General features: G+C 42.1%; 3 protein-coding genes across 4 annotated transcripts; 1 reads left to right on the top strand and 2 right to left on the bottom strand.

Moving 5' to 3' along the window:
• Positions 1-23: 23 nt before the first annotated feature.
• On the bottom strand, positions 24-8,692 carry LOC115198406 (cell death activator CIDE-B). Of its 2 annotated transcripts, XM_029760318.1 has the most exons (6): positions 8,578-8,691; positions 8,302-8,448; positions 4,524-4,647; positions 4,136-4,294; positions 737-927; positions 24-630 (listed from the first exon to the last, which is right to left on the bottom strand). In XM_029760318.1, exons 2-6 carry the CDS (start codon positions 8,331-8,333, stop codon positions 489-491), a joined length of 648 nt encoding a protein of 215 aa, XP_029616178.1. In that variant the 5' UTR covers positions 8,334-8,448; positions 8,578-8,691; the 3' UTR covers positions 24-488. The 2 variants fall into 2 exon arrangements, with proteins under 2 accessions (XP_029616178.1, XP_029616177.1); XM_029760317.1 differs by having other exon boundaries at positions 8,302-8,692.
• A 281-nt stretch (positions 8,693-8,973) lies between these two features.
• Positions 8,974-13,798, top strand: tinf2 (TERF1 (TRF1)-interacting nuclear factor 2). Its single transcript, XM_029760314.1, has 9 exons — positions 8,974-9,300; positions 9,899-10,101; positions 10,356-10,454; positions 10,620-10,715; positions 10,906-11,140; positions 11,261-12,107; positions 12,408-12,475; positions 12,625-12,710; positions 12,981-13,798. The coding sequence occupies exons 1-9, from the start codon at positions 9,297-9,299 to the stop codon at positions 13,164-13,166; spliced, it is 1,824 nt and encodes a 607-aa protein (XP_029616174.1). The 5' UTR covers positions 8,974-9,296; the 3' UTR covers positions 13,167-13,798.
• A 130-nt stretch (positions 13,799-13,928) lies between these two features.
• On the bottom strand, positions 13,929-17,293 carry LOC115198403 (dehydrogenase/reductase SDR family member 4). The gene is made up of 9 exons (XM_029760315.1): positions 17,204-17,293; positions 16,496-16,659; positions 16,023-16,200; positions 15,743-15,844; positions 15,299-15,369; positions 15,178-15,229; positions 14,939-15,073; positions 14,722-14,777; positions 13,929-14,431 (listed from the first exon to the last, which is right to left on the bottom strand). The coding sequence occupies exons 2-9, from the start codon at positions 16,654-16,656 to the stop codon at positions 14,317-14,319; spliced, it is 870 nt and encodes a 289-aa protein (XP_029616175.1). The 5' UTR covers positions 16,657-16,659; positions 17,204-17,293; the 3' UTR covers positions 13,929-14,316.
• Positions 17,294-19,889: the final 2,596 nt, after the last annotated feature.

Genomic DNA, 19,889 nt, shown 5'->3' with positions numbered 1-19,889 from the left:
TACCTTGTTGACAGGTGACCGTCTGAATGTAACAACTGAAAGCATTTATTGAACACAAGATGAGACAGTGATTAGACACTACAAAGAAAGTAAAAAATGTATGCCTTTTTTAAATTAAATTCCTTACTTTCATGGGAAATTCCCAAGATTTATAGAAATAGATACATCCTATTTTACAACACACCCATTTGAGTAATTGTCTTTCTGCACATAGCTTCATCACAACCTTGCATAACACAATCATACACACGGTACAGTATTTAAAATTCAACAGACAAATAGGATTGTTGCGCTGCAGCAATTGGTATTACTACAAGTGTGGTTGTTGTGTTCAGCTTTAATAAACATTGGATCTCTTCTATTCTTTATTGATCCTAGAGCAATACTTTATAGGGCCATGTCCTAACTTGAGCTCATGTTAAGATTGGACCTGTACATAGACTCAATTCTAGCCTGAAATTAATTACTTAATTACAGCCTCAATTGTCTCAGTTCCAGTACTCTGCAACCTCCGTCCTCTGGGGCTGCCAGAACTCTGCTCCCTCGATGAGCCGCTTGATCAGATTAGCTGAGGTGATCAACATGTGACCTGCCGCCTGGAGGAAGGTGGATGCCACGCGGAGGGCCTCTCTGAGAGAGAGAGAAGGGGGAAAGAGAGAGTATTATAAATTACCGTTGTTACAGACACATTCCACCAGGGACAAGACTTCCTCCCATCCCGTTCCACTCTACTCACCTGAGGACTTTCTTGGGCCCCAGACATTTGAAGTCGGCACTGACGGAGTACCGGCCTGAGAAGGTGCCCTTTACGTTCAGGGAGCCAAACACATCCTTGGGGTTCTGCCGGTACAGGTCAAAGGTCACGCAGGCTATATCCTTTCCTGTCCGCGGCTGGTTGGGGACTTGGGCTTTAGAGAGCGTTGTACCCTGTAGGTTTAGCATAGGATATGGTGTGAGAGGGAGAGAAGCTCCAGGGTGAAGTTTCCCCTAAGTACAGATCTAAGATCAGGTTAGTGGGGAAAATGCAAAGCTGACCCAAGATCAGCACCCTACTCCAGGAGAGACGGTAACATTGTTGGTTTAGAGCTCACAGCGCCCCTCTGTCTCTATATGTGTAGGCCATCTGTCTGAGGCTGTCAGGTCAAAAAGAGTAGAAGATTGTTGCCGCCCGTAGCATTGAATGCAAGGGATGCCAGCTAGCGTTTGGCCTCCCTTGATAAAAAAAAAAGTATAAAATAATAGCCAATCAGCATTGAGCTAAACCGAGTGAACTCAACTGTGAATGGTCCTGGCACACAAATAAAGATGTAAAGGGAAGCCAGTTTGGATTTGGCTTCACTCCAATCACGTCGAGAGCAATACGTCACTGACAAAAACAACTTGAATTGTTATATCTCGTTGTGTTGTTGTCCTCCAGTGGCTAGCTAGCTAAAATTGTCCCTTTCCTAAATTAGCCATGGATGAAGACAGGGATTTGGACTTGTGGCTTTACTTAATTCTCCGTACTGGCCAATGATTATAACGGCGATTCTGATCCATTGGGCCCCTGGCCTGAGAGGATGTAAGTTCAATATGTAGCTAGATGTAGAAGGCTAATGTTAAATAGCTAACATTGCCCATGAAAGGAAGCTAGATTAGCCAGCAGGGATTTTAGCTAGGTAGCTTAGGAAAAAAAAAAATACAAGCGTGTACTGTTTGACATAGACCATTTCGTCAACATGAAAGAGGATGGCGTTGGCGTTTCTCAACAAGTAGCGTGAGTCAACATGCTTTTTCTACTTGCACGAACGCACACACAGATACATACACAGAAATCAGAACCACGGATAGCCATATCATATTTAGCTTATGCTGATTGGACTAAATTGTTTTTGGTATCTTTTAGTTGTCACTGTATTAGACTAAGCATGATTTGATGACGTTGAAATGGTGCTAGAATTGTGGTAACTCTCCATGGTTCTAAATAAATAGTTATTTAGTAGTCTGAAAATGTTGGAAACATTAACTTGCTTGACCATGCTGTAGGTCACCTCACTGTTTGTTACATGCAATATGTCTTGTGGACTTCACCTGACAGAGGTTGCTCTCCGGTTCTGTGTTGAAACAAAGGTGTGGATTAATTTATTCTGCCACTGTCTTTTCTTATTGTCTCGGCATTAGGCCTATATATATCACGGTCGCAAGGCATATGAACTAGCAGGTTATAGAGCAAACAATGCAATTATCACAACACGTATCTTGTAATATGGCTTTTTTCTGTCTTGGCTTCCCCAGTGATTTTACCCATGCACTGCTAGTGTTTGTTTCGCGCTGGGGCCACCCATACGTAAAATGTATGCACGCATGACTAAGTCGCTTTGGATAAAAGTGTCTGCTAAATGGCATATATTATACATTATTAACCAGGAAAAACTTTGGGCCTTTAAGATTTTCCTGATCGGGTCATGTGGGAGAGAATAACTCATATTTTATCATCTGACAAGGGTGTGCACACATGTACATATTGTGCTAACAAAACGCATTCAAGTTGAGATACCTATACTACCGGTCAAAAGTTTTAGAACACCTACTCATTCAAGGGTTTTTCTTTATTTTTACGATGTTCTACTTTGTAGAATAATAGTGAAGACATCAAAACTATGAAATAACACATATGGAATCATGTAGTAACCAAAAAAAATTGTTAAACAAATCCAAATATATTTTATATTTGAGATTCTTCAAATAGCCACACGTTGCCTTGATGACAGCTTTGCACACTTATGGCATTCTCTCAACCAGCTTCATGGGGTAGTCGCCTGGAATGCATTTAAATTAACAGGTGTACCTTGTTAAAAGTTCATTTGTGGAATTTCTTTCCTTCTTAATGCGTTTGAGCCAATCAGTTGTGTTGTGACAAGGTAGGGGGGTATACAGAAGATATTTGGTAAAAGACCAAGTCCATATTATGGCAAGAACAGCTCTTAAATAAGCAAAGAGAAACGACAGTCCATCATTACTTTAAGACATGAAGGTCAGTCAATACGGAATATGTCAAGAACTTTGAAAGTTTCTTCAAGTGCAGTCACAAAATCCATCAAGCGCTACGATGAAACTTGATCTCATGAGGACCGCCACAGGAATGGAAGACCCAGAGTTACCTCTGCTGCAGAGGATAAGTTCATTTGAGTTATCAGCCTCAGATATTGCAGCCCAAATAAATGCTTCAGAGTTCAAGTAACAGATACATCAACATCAACTGTTCAGAGGGGACTGTGTGAATCAGGCCTTCATGATCGAATTGCTGCATAGAAACCACTACTAAAGGACACCAATAATAAGAAGAGACTTGCTTGGGCCAAGAAACACGAGCAATGGACATTAGACAGGTGGAAAATTGTCCTTTAGTCTGGAGTCCAAATTTGAGATTTTTGGTTCCAACCGCCGTGTCTTTGTGAGACGCGGTGTGGGTGAACAGATGATCTCCACATGTGTATTTCCCACCGTAAAACATGGAGGTGTGATGGTGTGTGGGTGCTTTGCTGGTGACACTGTCTGTGATTTATTTAGAATTCAAGGCACACTTAACCAGCATTGCTACCACAGGATTCTGCAGAGATACACCATCCCGTCTGGTTTGGGCTTAGTGGGACTATCATTTGTTCTTCAACAGGACAAGGACCCAACAAACATCCAGGCTGTGTAAGGGATATTTTACCAAGAAGGTGAGTGATGGAGTGCTGCATCAGATGACCTGGCCTCCACAATCCCTCGACCTCAACCAAATTGAGATGGTTTGGGATGAGTTGGACTGCATAGTGTAGGAAAAGCAGCCAACAAGTGCTCAGCATATGTGGGAACTCCTTCAAGACTGTTGGAAAATCATTCCAGGTGAAGCTGGTTGAGAGAATGCCAAGAGTGTGCAAAGCTGTCATCAAGGAAAAGGGTGGCTATTTGAAGAATCTCAAATATAAAATATATTTTGATTTGTTTAACACTTTTTTGGTTACTACATAATTCCATATGTGTTATTTCATAGTTTTGATGTCTTCACTGTTATTCTACAATGTAGAAAATAGTACAAATAAATAAAATCCCTTGAATGAGTAGGTGTTCTAAAACTTTTGACCGGTAGTGTAGATCAGGACATACCTACCGGAGGGGTTTTCCATGTCTGTCCAGGTTCCAGGGCCATGAGGACTGTGTTGTCTGGCAGAGACATCAGGAAGTCTTCAGAGTCCACCACTGTCCCATCCTCCTCACAAACCAGCACCACAGCCAGACTGGACAAACACAGCATGAAAGCCTGGCACACCTGGGGTAGCAACAAAGGTAGATATATTCAGAGGACACGGTATGTATTTTGAAGGCACAAATACATTCTCTCTGGCAAGTGCTCCAGATCCCAGACCTGTCCTTATACAACTACAGTCCAGAGCTTTTCCTGGTCAGGTCACATGGTCACTCATGGCCTTATAATAAAAATAAACCCCTTTTTTCTTTATTTTTTCTCTTTGTGTATTTTCATCATGTCTGTCTCTCACCTTCTCTCTCAGCTCCTCCAGGGTTCCTGCTGTGATGCCCTTCCTGGTGCCCCTGTCATGGGAACACACCCTGAACGGTCTCTGATGGGCAGGGGCCGACGACCACACCCGCCTGGTCACAGATCTGTGGAGGAAGAGGAGTAAGAAGATGTTCACAAAGCCAGACACAGTCAGCTTGATGTAGAATTTGCCTAGCCTGGTCCCAGATCTGTTTATGCGGTTTTATCAACGCCTACGGTCATTGTCACGCAAACAGATGTCGGGGAAGGCTTGAAGTTGCCCTATTCTTGTATCAGATTACCACACACACCAATCCTAACCAGAACCATGAAGGGGATGTACAACCTGACTCTGTATCAGTGGTTAGGGACAACTTCTACCTAGTCCATAGATACAAATGTATTTGTACTGCACTATGGAAGATTGATTTGGTCTACAAATATTTCCCTGAGAGATAGTAAGAGTGATAGAATGGCTGAGCAGCCACACACACAAGCCTAAGATCACCATGCACAATGCCAAGCGTTGGCTGGAGTGGTGTAAAGCTCGTCACCATTGTACTTTGGAGCAGTGGAAACGCATTCTCTTCCAGTGATGAATCACACGTCGCCATCTGGCAGTCCGACAGACGAATCTGGGTTTGGCGAATGCATGGAGGATGCTACCTGCCTCAATGCATAGTGCCAACTGTAAAGTTTGGTGAAGGAGGAATAATGGTCTTGGGCTGTTTTTCATGGTTCGGGCTAGGCCCCTTAGTTCCAATGAAGGGAAATCTTAACACTACCGCATATAATGGAATTCTAGACGATTCTGTGCTTCCAATTTTGTGGCAACAGTTTGGGGAAGGCCCTTTCCTATTTCAGCATGACAATGCCCCGGCACAAAGGGCCACACAAAAACGGTTTGTCGAGATCGGCGTGGAAGTGCACAAAGCCCTGATCTCAACCCCACCAAACACCTTTGGGATGAATTGGAACGCCGACTACGAGCCAGGCCTTATCGCCCAACATCAGGGCCCGACCTCACTAATGCTCGTAGCTGAATGGAAGGAAGTCCCCGTAGCAATTTTCCAACATCTAGTGGAAAGCCTTCCCAGAAGAGTGGAGGCTCTTATAGCAGCAAAGGGGGGAATCAACTCCATATTAATGCTCATGATTTCGGAATGAGATGTTCGACAAGCAGGTGTCCACATACTTTTGGTCATGTAGTGTAGCTCTCGAAAACTCTAGGAGTCATTCTGCCTTCTCCTTACAGGTTTCAGCGATTAGCTTCGCCCACGACTGGCTTGTGTGAACTACAATCCAGACGCTGTGTTTTCAAATTTTAGAAAAAGTCAATAATCATCGCTTGCGATACGGGTTTCGAAACATATGGCCCTTTCATCAGCGAGAAAGAACCCTTCAAATAGATAAAATATGCAGTAACTGTAGCAGTTTTGCACAGATCCATACAGCTATGGGTGCCTCCATCTGAATAAACTACACTTCTACTACACAAGCGCTGCAACATGGAGATATGGCTGTGAGCACTAACCCTATAAAAAAGGTGTGTAGTAATTTAAACTTTTGTTTTTTGAAAAACATTTCTCGCTGATATGATAGATACTTCCTTATGTTTCCAAAACAGTACCACAAGTGATGGGTGATAATGTTTACAGCAGGTGTTGGGGCATTTAGCAAAACTCCCCCGGTCAGAAGACACTATCGTCGCTACAGCAGTTAGCGTCTATGAATGTGGTATTAGAGACAATACAGTGTCTGTGAGACAAAGTGTGGAAATAAGTCCAACTCCAATTAGAGGCCCCAATTATATAAATGTTCCAGTGGTTTGTTGTCACTGTGCTTTTTTGCCAACTCCCTAGGCCAGGGTTCCCCAACTGGTGGCCCGAAAAAGAAAAAAAAACGATACATAATTATTTTGTATTTTTTTCGTTGTTGGCCATAAAAGACCGTAAAACACCAGGAAATCAGCTCCAAGTGATTTTAAATTGGGAAATCTGTTCCCAAGTATTGCATAAGAGAGACATACTGTATGTGATCGTATACAAATAATAATAATTAATTGGATTTATATAGGTCTTTTCTATCAACTGAGGTACTCAAAGTATTTACATAGTAGGGGTAAACTCACCTCATCCCCCATCAATGTGTAGCACCAACCTCAGTGATGCACGGCGACTATTTTTGCGCCAGAACGCTCACCAGACTTCAGCTATCAGGTGGAGAGGTGAGGAGTGATATATGCCAATTAGGAAGGAGGGGGATGATTAGGTGGCCATGATGGAATTTGGACATGTTGGGAAATTAGCCATTAAAACGGGGTGAACACCCCTACCCTTAAAAAGAGCTATGGGGATTTGAATGACCACAGACAGTCAGGGCACCCATTTTAACAACCCATCCGAAAGCCAGCACCCTACGCGGGACAATGTTCCCAAATGTAATCAAGGTTTGAAATTATTATGTTTTAGTCAAATATATAACTTTAGGCTTCTTAGGCTCAATGTGCAGTCTACATTTTTTATTATGTCCCAGCCCCCCAACCACCTGCACCAGCACAAATTTGCCCACGGCTGAATCTGCACTGAACACAAATATAAGCTCAACATGTAAAGCGTTGGTCCCATGTTGCATGAGCTTAAATAAAATATTCCAGAGATGTTCCATATGCACAAAAAGCGTATTTATCTCCAATTTTGTGCACACCTTTGTTTACGTCCCTGTTAGTGAGCATTTCTCCTTTGTCAAGATAATCCATCCACCTGACAGGTGTGGCATATCAAGAAGCTGATTAAACAGCATGATCATTACGCAGGTGCAAGGCCACTCTAAAATGTGTGCAGTTTTGTCACACAACGCTACAGATGTCTCAAGTTGAGGGAGCGTGCAATTGGCATGCTGACTGCAGGAATGTCCACCAGAGCTGTTGCCAGAGAATTGAATGTTCAGTTCTCTACCATAAGCTGCCTCCAATGTTGTTTTAGAGAATTTGACATTACTTCCAACTGGTCTCACAACAGCAGACTACATGTATGGAGTCATGTGAGTGAGCGGTTTGCTGATGTCAACGTTGTGAACAGTGCCCCATGATGGAGGTGGGGTTATAGCATGGGCAGGCATAAGCTACAGACAACAAACACAATTTGAATACACAGAAATAACGTGACGACATCCTGAGGCGCATTGTGAGGCCTATTTTTTTGTAAGGTATCTTTGACCCAGTCATGTGAAATCCATAGATTAGGGCCAAATACATTTTTCAATTGACTGATTTCCTCATATGAACTTTAACTCCGTAAAATCTTTGACATTTTTGCATGTTGTTTATATTTTTGTTCATGGAAGGTAAATCTGAACGGTATCTCGAAACACTGCGGCACGCCATCTGCACAAAATATATATAGACTTTATTTTTTCTATTGTGTTATTGACTACGCTTGTTTATTCCATGTGTAACTGTTGTTTGTGTCGCACTGATTTGCTTTATCTTAGCCAGGTCGCAGTTGTAAATGAGAACTTGTTCTCAACTAGTTTACCTGGTTAAATAAAACATTTATGTTCATTATAGTTGATGAACCCTACCCTGGTCCTTCAACAACCCACACCTAAACAAATAGCCAACGGTGAGTGATATTATATTATACAATAGCGTGCTTACCAAATCAGAATCTCAAAATATAATTGATTTAACAACTGAAAATCCAATGAGATATTTTCTATCGTAAATACTTTGAGAATGAGCTGTTGCAACCCAAAATGTGGGACAAGTAACTACTTACTTTATTAGCGATGACGTATCCCACTTCTCCATATCCCACTTTTAATTTTTTAGTTTTTCCTCCTGTAGTTGTGTCAGTGTTGTGGCCTCTCGATTTCTGCGTGTCTGACTCACCAATTTCTTTTGGATGGACTTTGCCGTGAGTGACCTATGACGATGAATCAGACGCATAGGGCAAAGTTGTCTCTCTGTGTGCGTGCGTGAGAGAGATGATAACATTGACCATATATAATTTACTGTGGCATGGCATTCAATTCACATTTGTAAAACGTTTTACCTTTCAGCAGTTTTCTACCCTTTCAGCGAAGTTACGATAATACTAATGAAGAGCATACGTAACTAGTAATGTGAAACGGTGGCGCAAACTGTGCGGAGAAACGGTTCATTACTCGGAGATTAACACAATGCAGATCAGTGACCTGCTGGTCAACAATGAAAATCAGCGTTCATATAAACGTTTTTTTTTCCTCCAATTATTTTGAAACTTTTGTGAGTGAAATGTTTACTGTTAATTTGTTGTTTATTTCACTTTTGTTTATTCTCTATTTCACATGTTTTGGCAATGTAAACATATGTTTACCATGCCAATAAATCCCCTTCAATTGAAATTGAATTCATTTCCCAGTTGTTTTGAACGCGGCAATACTACTGCGAGAGCCATCATATCACGTCACATCCTGAAAGGAAAGTTTTCTGGAGACGGCGGGAGAGGACATGGTGAATGAGCTATAAAAGAACACAGATTGTTTTTTCCTTTTTAAAATGTCCAAACTTTCAAAGTCAGTGTAATAGATACAGAACTTCAAGAGTTGCATATTTTCAGTTTGTATAGCTAGTTAATCACTGTTGTAACCTCGTCGTTAACAATATCCAGCATTCTCAGAATAAGCACTTTGTTAGCTAGCTAACGTTGTTAGCGTACAACGTTAACTATCCCAGCTACAGAAATCGAGTTAACTTTGCCTAAATTGGGACTGGACTAAGAAGTTATCTGAAATGGGTAATTGCCTTTGATTATATTTGGTTTCTAACTTTTCTCTTTGCATTGACACTAGTGAACTAGTAGCAATAGCTAGCAACCATTGACAGTAAAGACACGGCATAGCTAACTGCCGTGGCGGGCTAAATTACTTTAATCAGTTCAGAACAATCCAAACCCTGCGGTGGTTTCCATACTAGCTTGTTCAACCATCTCTTTTACCAGTAGCAATTAGTCTCGTTAAACAAGACCGCTAGTCAGTGTAAAATCAGTGACATTGACAGTTGCCAGACAGTTTTACAACCCAGTCAATAAATTCTGGTGTCATCAGCCATTAACGTTAACTTGGCTAAGGGCTTGTAGTAAATGGTTACTAACAACAGCTACTTACATTTGTATCATTTTGCCCAATATTGTTTGTATTGATATTTGTGTGGTTACTGTGGTAGGAAGTTGTCAGTAATATGTTGTTTTTGAGTAGAATTGTAATTCCAATAAACAATTGTAACAATGAGCCATTGATATCATATCAAACGCATGAACTAAAATAGGAAGTTCTGCTCAGTAATCGAGGAATTACCTAAACAGCCAGTCACTCATCCCTCTCTTTCCCCCTCAGACATCTCCCTCCCCTTATCTTCCTTACGCCTCCTGGCCCCTCCTCTCCTGCTGGTCTCTGCCGCCATGTGGAAGGTTATAAAGGAACGAGATGTGATGCATTATGGGACGCTGGAGGAGTTTGTGACGTCAACCTGCGAGACAGTCCCTGGCTTGCTCACATCTAGACACCAGGCCAAGCTGGCTCTGGGGCTGAGAGCACGGGTGGGTGAGACTTTTGGCACAGTTATGTTGTAGTGAAAAAGGGTTGTATTGATTTGGCACCTAACGGAAGAAAACAAACTGAAACATGGTGGGACTATCTCAACTTGTCCAATAAGAAACTCGATTTTGTTTTCTTTTGCTATGGTGTGTCCAAATGAAAACATCCTTGTATGTATACAATATGTACTTCCACTGTATGAGCTGTTGTCTATCTCTGTTCAGTCCCTAATCTTCACTGCTCTGGTTGTTTATAGCTGATCTTAGAAGTGTGCCAGGGCCTGGACCCACCAGATCCAGCGGTTATCCTTCCCCAGCTGGACAGGATCCGTGCCCTCACTCCTTCCTCTGCACTGGTGAGTGACAGTCAAATACTGACCCCTCTAAGTCAGCAATTCTCTGTACCACGACTGTGGTATTTCAATGGGCCTTTATCACCTTTTTTAACAAATTTTTCCCAATTATTTTGTGAGAAATACAGTGTTTGCTGTAAGTTATGTTTTTGCATGCCTATGTTGCAGAAGAAGGATGTAAAGATTGAGACCGCAGTCACCAACTTGCATGGCCTGGTGGAAGCCCTCCTGAGAGACCCCACAGAGAGAGCACTGTTCTACATGGTGAGACTGCCTCCTCCCAGATGCAATGTATCAATGTTTAAATGAGGAACTGCCCCCCGCCCCCCTTCTCGCTCTCTTTGTTTGTCTCCCTCTTTCTCTCCCCTTATTTTTCTCTCACACTCACGCTCTCTGTTTGTTCCTTTCCCTCTCTCTCTCCCTCCACCTCACTCTTCTCTCATCTTCCCTTCAGGTGGAGTTTCCTTCAGAGTATGGTCCTCAGTTTGACCAGGAACTGGAGAAACTGCTGTGGGAGTTCCTGCTCAGACTTAACCAACTTCTCCCAGTGCCTAGCCTGGCTCAGACGGTGTCCTGGCTCACTGCTGCCCCTCCTGTCCTAGAGGAGTGTGCGAAGGCTGCCTCCCAACCTCAGCTCCTGAGGACCCTGCTCCAGCACCAGATCTGCCTGGGACACCTGGATTTGGCAGGTGGGTCTACGTAGGGCGCGTTCCAGGCCGACTGCGTTGGCATCACCAGCCATATCTCACAACACCTGGTTAGGTGTTTAACGTATCAGCTAACCTCATCAGTCTGTTATCTCCTTTCAGCTTCTCTTCCTCCCTGTATGGGCGACTCCATCCTCTCATCCCTATCTCTCCCTCCCTCTGGAAGATCTCAGCAAAGCGAACAATCAGGATCTAAGCCTGCCTTTGTTTCCACCCCAAACCCTCAGTCTTTAACCCCATTGACCAATCACAGACAGACACAAAACAGGTCATCGCCCATCACGCCTGTGATAGGTGGGATTTGCAACGAAGACCTGCCAGTCATGGCTTCAGCCAATAACAGGGCAAGAACTTGCAAGGAAGACGTTACTATCCAATCGGATTCAAGAGAAGTGGAGAAGAAAGCCGAGTCAACGGCAAGGTCAAAATATACTGAGGTGGAATCTGAAGAGGACGAGGAGGTGATAGTCGTGAGAAGAGGGATTAAGAGGAGGAGGAGTGCGAGAGATGGACAGAGTAAAAGATTGCTCAGGAGAGGGCGTGGGGGAAAGTTATTTAGCTATGTAGAAAGTGATGAGAAGGATTTGACGAGTGATACAGATGAAGAGACTGAGAGGGACCTTCTAAGGGACTGTTTGGTTCAGTTGGAGATTGCAGGCCTCAAGGTTCCGGAAGACCAGCACCTCTGCTCTTACATCACATCCTGTCTGGTTAACCAACCCAGAGTGCTCATCCCCCGACTGACTTCCACAGACATCACTGCACATGTGAGGTCACAACCTCCCAGTCCTTCCTGCAGCAACGAGACGCCAACAGCAGGGAGATCTCCATGGCGACAGAACAAGAGGCTGACGATAACGGTGCGTCGGCTTCCTTCGACCCGACAACGGAAGTTGAATGACAGCTCGTTGACCCTAGATGTGGCGCTTCCAGCATCAGCTGACAAAGAGTAAGAGAGAGATGGGTGCTGTTTAATTAAACAACCAAGACTACTTTTTTTTATGGTAGCCTGGTTGCCAGAAATGGCTGTGGTTTCTTTAGCCAACTCCGCTGTTGTTCATTGTCATTTCATACATGGCATGACGACAAACAATTGTGGAATTGATTAAAGCACAAACAGATCTGGCAACTAAACTTGTAAAATACTACTAATACTTAACTAGAGCCATAACGATTTATATTGTAAAAAGATGATCAATACTAACAGAAATGTAGGACTTAACTCATTGTTATACCTCCCATTTTTCAGGAACTGTGTGCTTCCTTCAGTTAGCTCTCCCTCCATTGTTCCTCTGCCTCAAATGAGAAGAAGCACAGGTAATCTCCCCACCCCCTGAAAGATGATAAATGTTTGATCATTTCTGTAAGCATGAACTCATTGTACTGTTTTGGAATTAGTTTTCAGTGCAATGGTAACCTAGTAACACTCAGATTTGTTCATTTAAACCTTATGTTTTTCAATCTAGAAATACTGACCTCACCAGTAACCGGTGACAATGATGACGTCATAGGAGATTCAGAGGATGAAGTGACAAAGAATTTCAAAGGCAGGGTAAGAATTGATCCTGTTGAAGTTACTTTAGAATATCGAGATGCACCTTTAGCTCCCCCTCATGTTCAGTAGGTTACATCGTAACAAAACATTTTGCAGCTGAAGACCAAAAAAAAGTAAAGGTTCTATTTCTGTTTCCTCCTTACTGAGACCCTACTGCTGCTATCATGTTTGGTATGTCTTTTTAAAATGGCCACCAACAAATTTCCCATTGTGGGATAATAAAATGGACTACTACCTTGTCTTTCTAATGTGCTCCGTCTCTTCTAGCTGTTTATGAAGCGCTACTATAGGACCAAGCACGACACCTATGTACCCACCCTCAGGGAGTTCTGGAAGCCCAGCCTGGCCCGACCTGCTGTCTCCCGGCAACGGACACAGATGACACATTCAATAATTCACAGACCTATGGCAAAATCCTTTCACCATCCATGGGGAGCAAAATATGAATTTTGAAACAGGAGGGGTACCATCTGAACTTTTCCAATAGGAACATGTTTCTTGCTGCGCAAAAAAACATTTTGCTACAGTTTGGCCAACTGAACACAACCATGGTTGTAAAAGTGAATGATTGGCAGTTTTAGGATTCTTTGTATCTGAATCACTTTGTAATAAGCATTATTTAAAAACCTGTGGGACTTTTATTTTGAAATCAAGAGGATTAACATATGTCACCAATACTTACAACCTGTGTGCTGTCATAAATGTCAAGAGTTCAGATGTCCCAACACATTTTCTTTTAGGGGTCATACTTATATCTTCAGACAACGATGGCTGCGATAACTGAGGCAAGAGCTTTCTCATATTGGTTGACAATTTAAGTAATTGTCAAGAGTTAAATCGATTTATTTCAGCTGAATATCTTCAGATTCTAATGCCTGGATGTGATAACTCGGAGAAAATGTTTTTTCTAATGTATTTTGCAATCAAGTATTTGTCAATTATCTTATGTACTCTCTGTAAATTAGTGGGGTTTTAATGTGTACTTTTGAATCTTGTCATCTAACCTTTCATAAAACTGTATTCTAATAACTGTTTTTAAGCTATGTCATGAGATTGTCACGAATTAAATGTAAATTAAGCATCTGCCAAATAGTAATGTCTTTATTACTGTGTAAACTAAAGTATAACACTTTTGGCTGTCTTTTATACACACTTCTCTTGGTTTCACTAATTACCATGTAGTTCTCTATTAATGAAGAACAATAATCCAAAACATGAATAGCAATGTAGTCCTTTTTTATTAAGGCAATGTAGGTATAAACTGGCCTGAGTTTGGACCCTGCTTGTGAGCTCAAATGCTTACAATGTGCTGTGACGGATCTTTAAAAGCGTAGTAAAAAAACTGCCGTTTATTTGTTAACTCTGACTGCACTGTATAGCGCCCACTGGAAAACATACCCAGAAAGAATATCAGTGGTGGCGACTGTCCACTTCCTGGCTTTGTGTCCTCAAGTCATTTGATTTTGAGAGAAAGAAATGACTGAAATGTATAGTGAATCTTCCTGTCTTACAGTCCATTATTATATTACAAAAGCATTGTTTCCTTTGAGTGTTAGTCGGCGTTGCCAGATTCTATTAACACTTTCCAGTCAGTCAATCAGCCTCACAGTCTGCAGCTCATCCCTCCAGTCACAGTGATTGTCTCTCCAGTGATGTAAGACGCATCCTTAGAGCACAGGAAGGCGATTACTCCACCGATCTCCTCTGGCTTGCCAAACCTGGGAGAATATTACAAGAATGGTTGTATTCTTTTTGTATGAAATAACCTTTTGTGACAAGGTGGTAGTTGTACATGCTACGATTATGCATTTCATTTTGTACTTGATGAATAGTGTCAGATTTCTTCATGGTGTACGCCACTAAAATAAATCAATAATCAAACACAGACCATGTCAACAACTTCTACCAATTCAGTCTCAACGAGGCACTTGTGGCCACACGTCACAATAACACTTGAGGATAAGAATGTACCCTAAATGATACAACCAAGAATGAAGTTGAAGGCAACCTTTTAATGCTAAGCTGCTTCTTCAACTCGTCCACAACATCTTCGTCCTGCCACAACTGAGAACACAGAATCGTCAAAACTCCCTTCTCTGTATGAATTACAGAGGGAAACAAAGGATAAAAGTGTGACAGGAAGAGGAGCGAGGTTAAGGAGGGTAGGTGAAGTGAAAAGAGTACACAGGTAAAGGTGACAGAATAGAAAGGGAGGGGGTCCTTACTGCTTGGCTGAAGGTGGTCTTAATGATGCCAGGGGCCACACAGTTGACCCGGATGTGGCTCTGGGCCAGTTCAGGGGCCAGGGCTCTGGTTAGTCCCAACAGGGCCGTCTTACTCACGCTGTAAGGGCCCAGTGCCTGGAGGTGGGGAGGTCAAAGAAAGTAAGAATTCTCCACAACAATGCAAATTGATCTGACGATCAAACCAAGAGGAATTTAGAGGTCAAATCAGAAGAACTTACCTGCATAGGCTGGTACCCAGCGACAGAGGACACAAACACAACACTCCCACCCCTGGAAAACAGATATGTTATAGCTCACAAAACACTTTCCTAACTTTCTATTCCTCTTTCTCTCTCTTACCCCCTCTTCTCCAAGTGAGGCACCACCAGTTGGGTCATAAGAAAGGCCGACTTTACATTCACATCCAGGATCTGTGTGAAGTGCACAATATAAAATCAGCTGATATCGCAACACTCTTTTCGACATAGCTCAAATACCACTTCTCATATGCTATCATCCTTCTCAGACTAAGTGAAACTATATCTTCCTAAACGTATGATTATTTGATGCATTTTGTGTTTGGTTATTTAAATGAGTGTTTCTTAATCCTGATCCTGGGGGACACAAAGGGGTTCACATTTTTGTGTTTGCCTTAGCACTACACACCTGATTCAAATCATCAGCTCTGCAGTAGTGTCACGGCCTTGTCGGCGTTTGACTGGCGTCTGCCACTCACCGCAACGTGAGCCAGGAACAAGATTAAAAAACACTGACCTAGATAATAGGGATGCCAGGCACACACACCTTATCCCAGACTGCTTCTGTCGAGTCCATAATGTTCCCAAAGAAAGGGTTGACTGCTGCGTTCGAAACGAAGATGTCCACACCACCACACTGTTCCACTGTCTAAACATCAAAACAGAAAATAATAACACTGAAATTCGGTTCAGGCTTATGACTGATGACTGTGCCTGTGATCATGTATCAAGTCTCCCTGTATAAGGCCAAGCCAGAATTATCAATTGATGTTTACTCTGGATGCAACTGTTAGAATGGGACCAAACTGTATGGATGTTTTCTTTACCATGTTAACAAGTCTAGCTCTGTCTTCACTATTCCCAACGTTGCAAGTCGTCCCGGTCACTTGTATCTTCTCACGCTGCAGTAGTGCCACGGCCTTGTCGACGTTTGACTGGCGTCTGCTACTCACCACAACGTGAGCCCCTCTCTGCCCCAGAGCCTGGGCTGCAGCCAAACCGATTCTGGAAGAGACGCCACAAGTCCCCAGTCAGTAGGAGAAATACGTATATTTTGCATGATATACTGTAGGGCCCAGAGTTTTCCTGCCAGGATGACCTAATCAGGGAAAACTCTGGGCCCTATACTGTAGATATATCCTAGTTACACAATATAGGCTAACTAAGTGTCCAGATTTTTTCCAGGTCAGGCCAAGTGGTCAGGAAGAACTAACTATTAGGAACATAGAGCAGGAGAGCAATTCACTATAAACAAATGAAATACAACCCCAGCAAAACGGCTGGTACAGCCATTACTTACCCATCTGTGGAGGCAGTGACTATGGCAACCTTCCCTGCAAGACTGCTTTGAGACCCAGCAAGACTGCCTCGAGACCCAGCAAGACTGCCTCCTGACATCTTTCTTGTCTGACCTGCGACGGGATTGGTCAAAAGGCACCTGCTAACAAGACACCGCAGCATTACCTGGAAAGAGAGAACATGTCTCAATGCACACACATACAGTAGGCTCACAAATTCAGGATGCAAAAACACAACTGAATGTCTTACTTACAAGCTCCCTTAGTAATAGCAGACTAAACTCAACGATTTACGATTTGAGTTGAGCGGTGACGTGTGTAATTGCAGCCTATTCTTTGAGTGCTGAAATCAGGAGTTTTTGATAAAAACACTAGTCACAGCTCAACTCCATCGTAAATCCTGGAGTTGAGTTTAATCGGCTACCTTAGCTATTGCATTGCATTGCTTTATCCATGATGGAGGAAACAAATATGTTTAAACTGTATTTATGTGCTTCCTTATTGTAGTTGTCAAGCAGTCGACGAGCTTGAAGAGATGAAATTAGGTGAAAGTTGAATTGTGCAAGCACGCGACTACAGTAGCCTATAGTTTGTGCTGAATTCAAAATGCAGAGAGATGACCTTCCCTTCAACAAGATCTACACGAAAAGCCAATCATCAACGTTTGGGCATAATGTTGGTTTATATAAAAAAAATACAAAGTAATCTACCTCTGTTGATAAATCCGTTCAGTACAGTGACGAAAACACGAGTTTAAAGACGAGGGATACAGCGTTTCCGGCAATTTTCCAAAATAAAAGTCCTACAATGGGTGTTCCAAAGATGAATTAACTGCATCAATTGGTCTCGCGCCTGTACTTTCCTCTGTACGGCAGCCTATGGGCCACACCGAAGATGATGGATAAATGAAGATGTCTTACTCAGGCAGTTTACCATTGGAAAAACGCTAACGTTATGAAAAAAAACGGAGTTTTCGCCCCCGCCCCTCTGGAAACTTTCTGAAATCTCTTTACCTACCCTCTTCTGAACCCTCAACCAATTTGATCGATATGATGATGAATCCTATGTCTCTTCCTCATATTTCTGACCAGCTGCGATTTAAACGAACGTTCCAAAAATATTATGAAGGCTACAACCTTCTCTGTTGTAACGGATATTGCCGTAGTAGCACAAGCAATTTGCAGTCTTCACATTGCATTGGTGGGCAAAACAATTAGCATTTCGTTTGATGATATAATCCTTATAGTTGCTGTCATATAGCCAGACGTTTTCCTCCTGTTTAGCCAATGTTTGCAATGATGATAAAAATAAAAAACATTAAATCGCTATTGACCAGGGGCATCATGCACCCCAAAAATCAGAGGGGGTATAAAGTATGTGAGGAATGCCTGGGTGTGGTCCAGAGGGGAGGTAGGCCACCAGTCCAGAAGTTGGAGAATGTTGCATTTTTCTAACACCTGAAACAGCTTTTTCCTGCTGTATGAAGCCATAATCATTATTCTTAATTCAATGTAAACAATTATATATATACAGTACCAGTCAAAAGTTTGGACACACCTACTCATTCAAGGGTTTTTCTTTATTTGTACTATTTTCTACATTGTAGAATAATAGTGAAGACATCAAAACTATGAAATAACACATCATGTAGTAACCAAAAAAGTGTTAATCAAAATATATTTTATATTTGAGATTCTTCAAAGTAGCCATGCTTTGCCTTGATGACAGCTTTGCACACTCTTGGCATTCTCTCAACCAGCGTCACCTGGAATGCTTTTTCAACAGTCTTGAAGCAGTTCCCACATATGCTGAGGACTTGACGGCTGCTTTTCCTTCACTCTGCGGTCCAACTCATCCCAAACCATCTCAATCGGCAAATGATAGTCCCACTAAGCGTAAACCAGATGGGATGGCGTATCGATGCTGTGGTACCCATGCTGGTTAAGTGTGCCTTGAATTAAAAATAAATCACTGACACTGTTAGCAGCAAAGTACCCCAACACCATCACACATCCATGCTTAACGGTGGGACCACACATGCAGAGATCATCCGTTCACCTACTCTGCATACACAAAGACACGGCGGTTGGAACCAAAAATCTCAAATTTGGACTCATCAGACCAAAGGACAGATTTCCACTGGTCTATTGTGCATTGCTCTTGTTTCTTCGCCCAATCAAGTCTCTTCTTATTATTGGTGTTCTTTGTAGTGGTTTCTTTGAAGCAATTCGACCATGAAGGCCTGATTCACACAGTCTCCTCTGAACAGTTGATGTTGAGATGTATCTGTTACTTGAACTCCATGAAGCATTTACTTGGGCTACAATCTGAGGTGCAGTTAACTCTAATGAACTTATCCTCTGCAGCAGAAGTAACTCTGGGTCTTCCTTTCCTGTGGCAGTCCTCATGAGATCCAGTTTCATCATAGCGCTTGATGGTTTTTGTGACTGCACTTGAAGAAACCTTAAAAGTTCTTGAATTTTTCCAGATTGACTAACATTCATGTCTTAAAGTAATGATGGACTGTCATTTCTCTTTGCTTATTTGAACTGTTCTTGCCATAATATGGACTTGATCTTTTACCAAATAGGGCTATATTTTGTTACCACCCCTCCCTTGTCATAACACAACTGATTGGCTCAAACGCATTATGAAGAAAATGAATTTCACAAAGTAACTTTTAACAAGGCACGCCTGTTCATTTAAATGCATTCCAGGTGGCTACGTCATGAAGCTGGTTGAGATAATGCCAAGAGTGTGCAAAGCTGTCATCAAGGCAAAGGGTGGCTACTTTGAAGAATCTCAAATATAAAATATATTTTAATTTGTTTAAGACTTTTTGGGTTAGTACATGATTCCATATGTGTTATTTCATAGTTTTGACGTCTTCACTATTATTCTACAATGTAGAAAATAGTAAAAATAAAGAAAACCCTTGAATGAGTAGGTGATTCCAAACTTTTGACTGGTACTGTATATATACAGTTGAAGTTGGAAGTTTACATACACTTATCGTTTTTCAACCACTCCACAAATTTCTTGTTAACAAATTTTAGCTTTTGGCAAGTCGGTTAGGACATCTACTGTGTGCATGACACAAGTAATTTTTCCAACAATTGTTTACAGACAGATTATTTCACTTATAATTCACTGTTTCACAATTCCAGTGGGTCAGAAGTTTACATAAACTAAGTTGACTATGCCTTTATTAGCTTGGAAAATTCCAGAAAATGATGTCATGGCTTTAGAAGCTCGTGTTAGGCTAATTGACATCGAGTCAATTGGAGGTGTGCCTGTGGATGTATTTCAAGGCCTACCTTCAAACTCAGTGCCTCTTTGCTTTACATCATGAGAAAATCTAAAGAAATCAGCCAAGACCTCAGAAAAAGAATTGTA

This window comes from Salmo trutta, chromosome 8, assembly GCF_901001165.1.
Source record: "Salmo trutta chromosome 8, fSalTru1.1, whole genome shotgun sequence".
NCBI classification, from domain to species: Eukaryota; Metazoa; Chordata; class Actinopteri; order Salmoniformes; family Salmonidae; genus Salmo; species Salmo trutta.
Note: the sequence above shows the minus strand (reverse complement) of the source record. Positions and strands in the feature narration are given on the sequence as shown.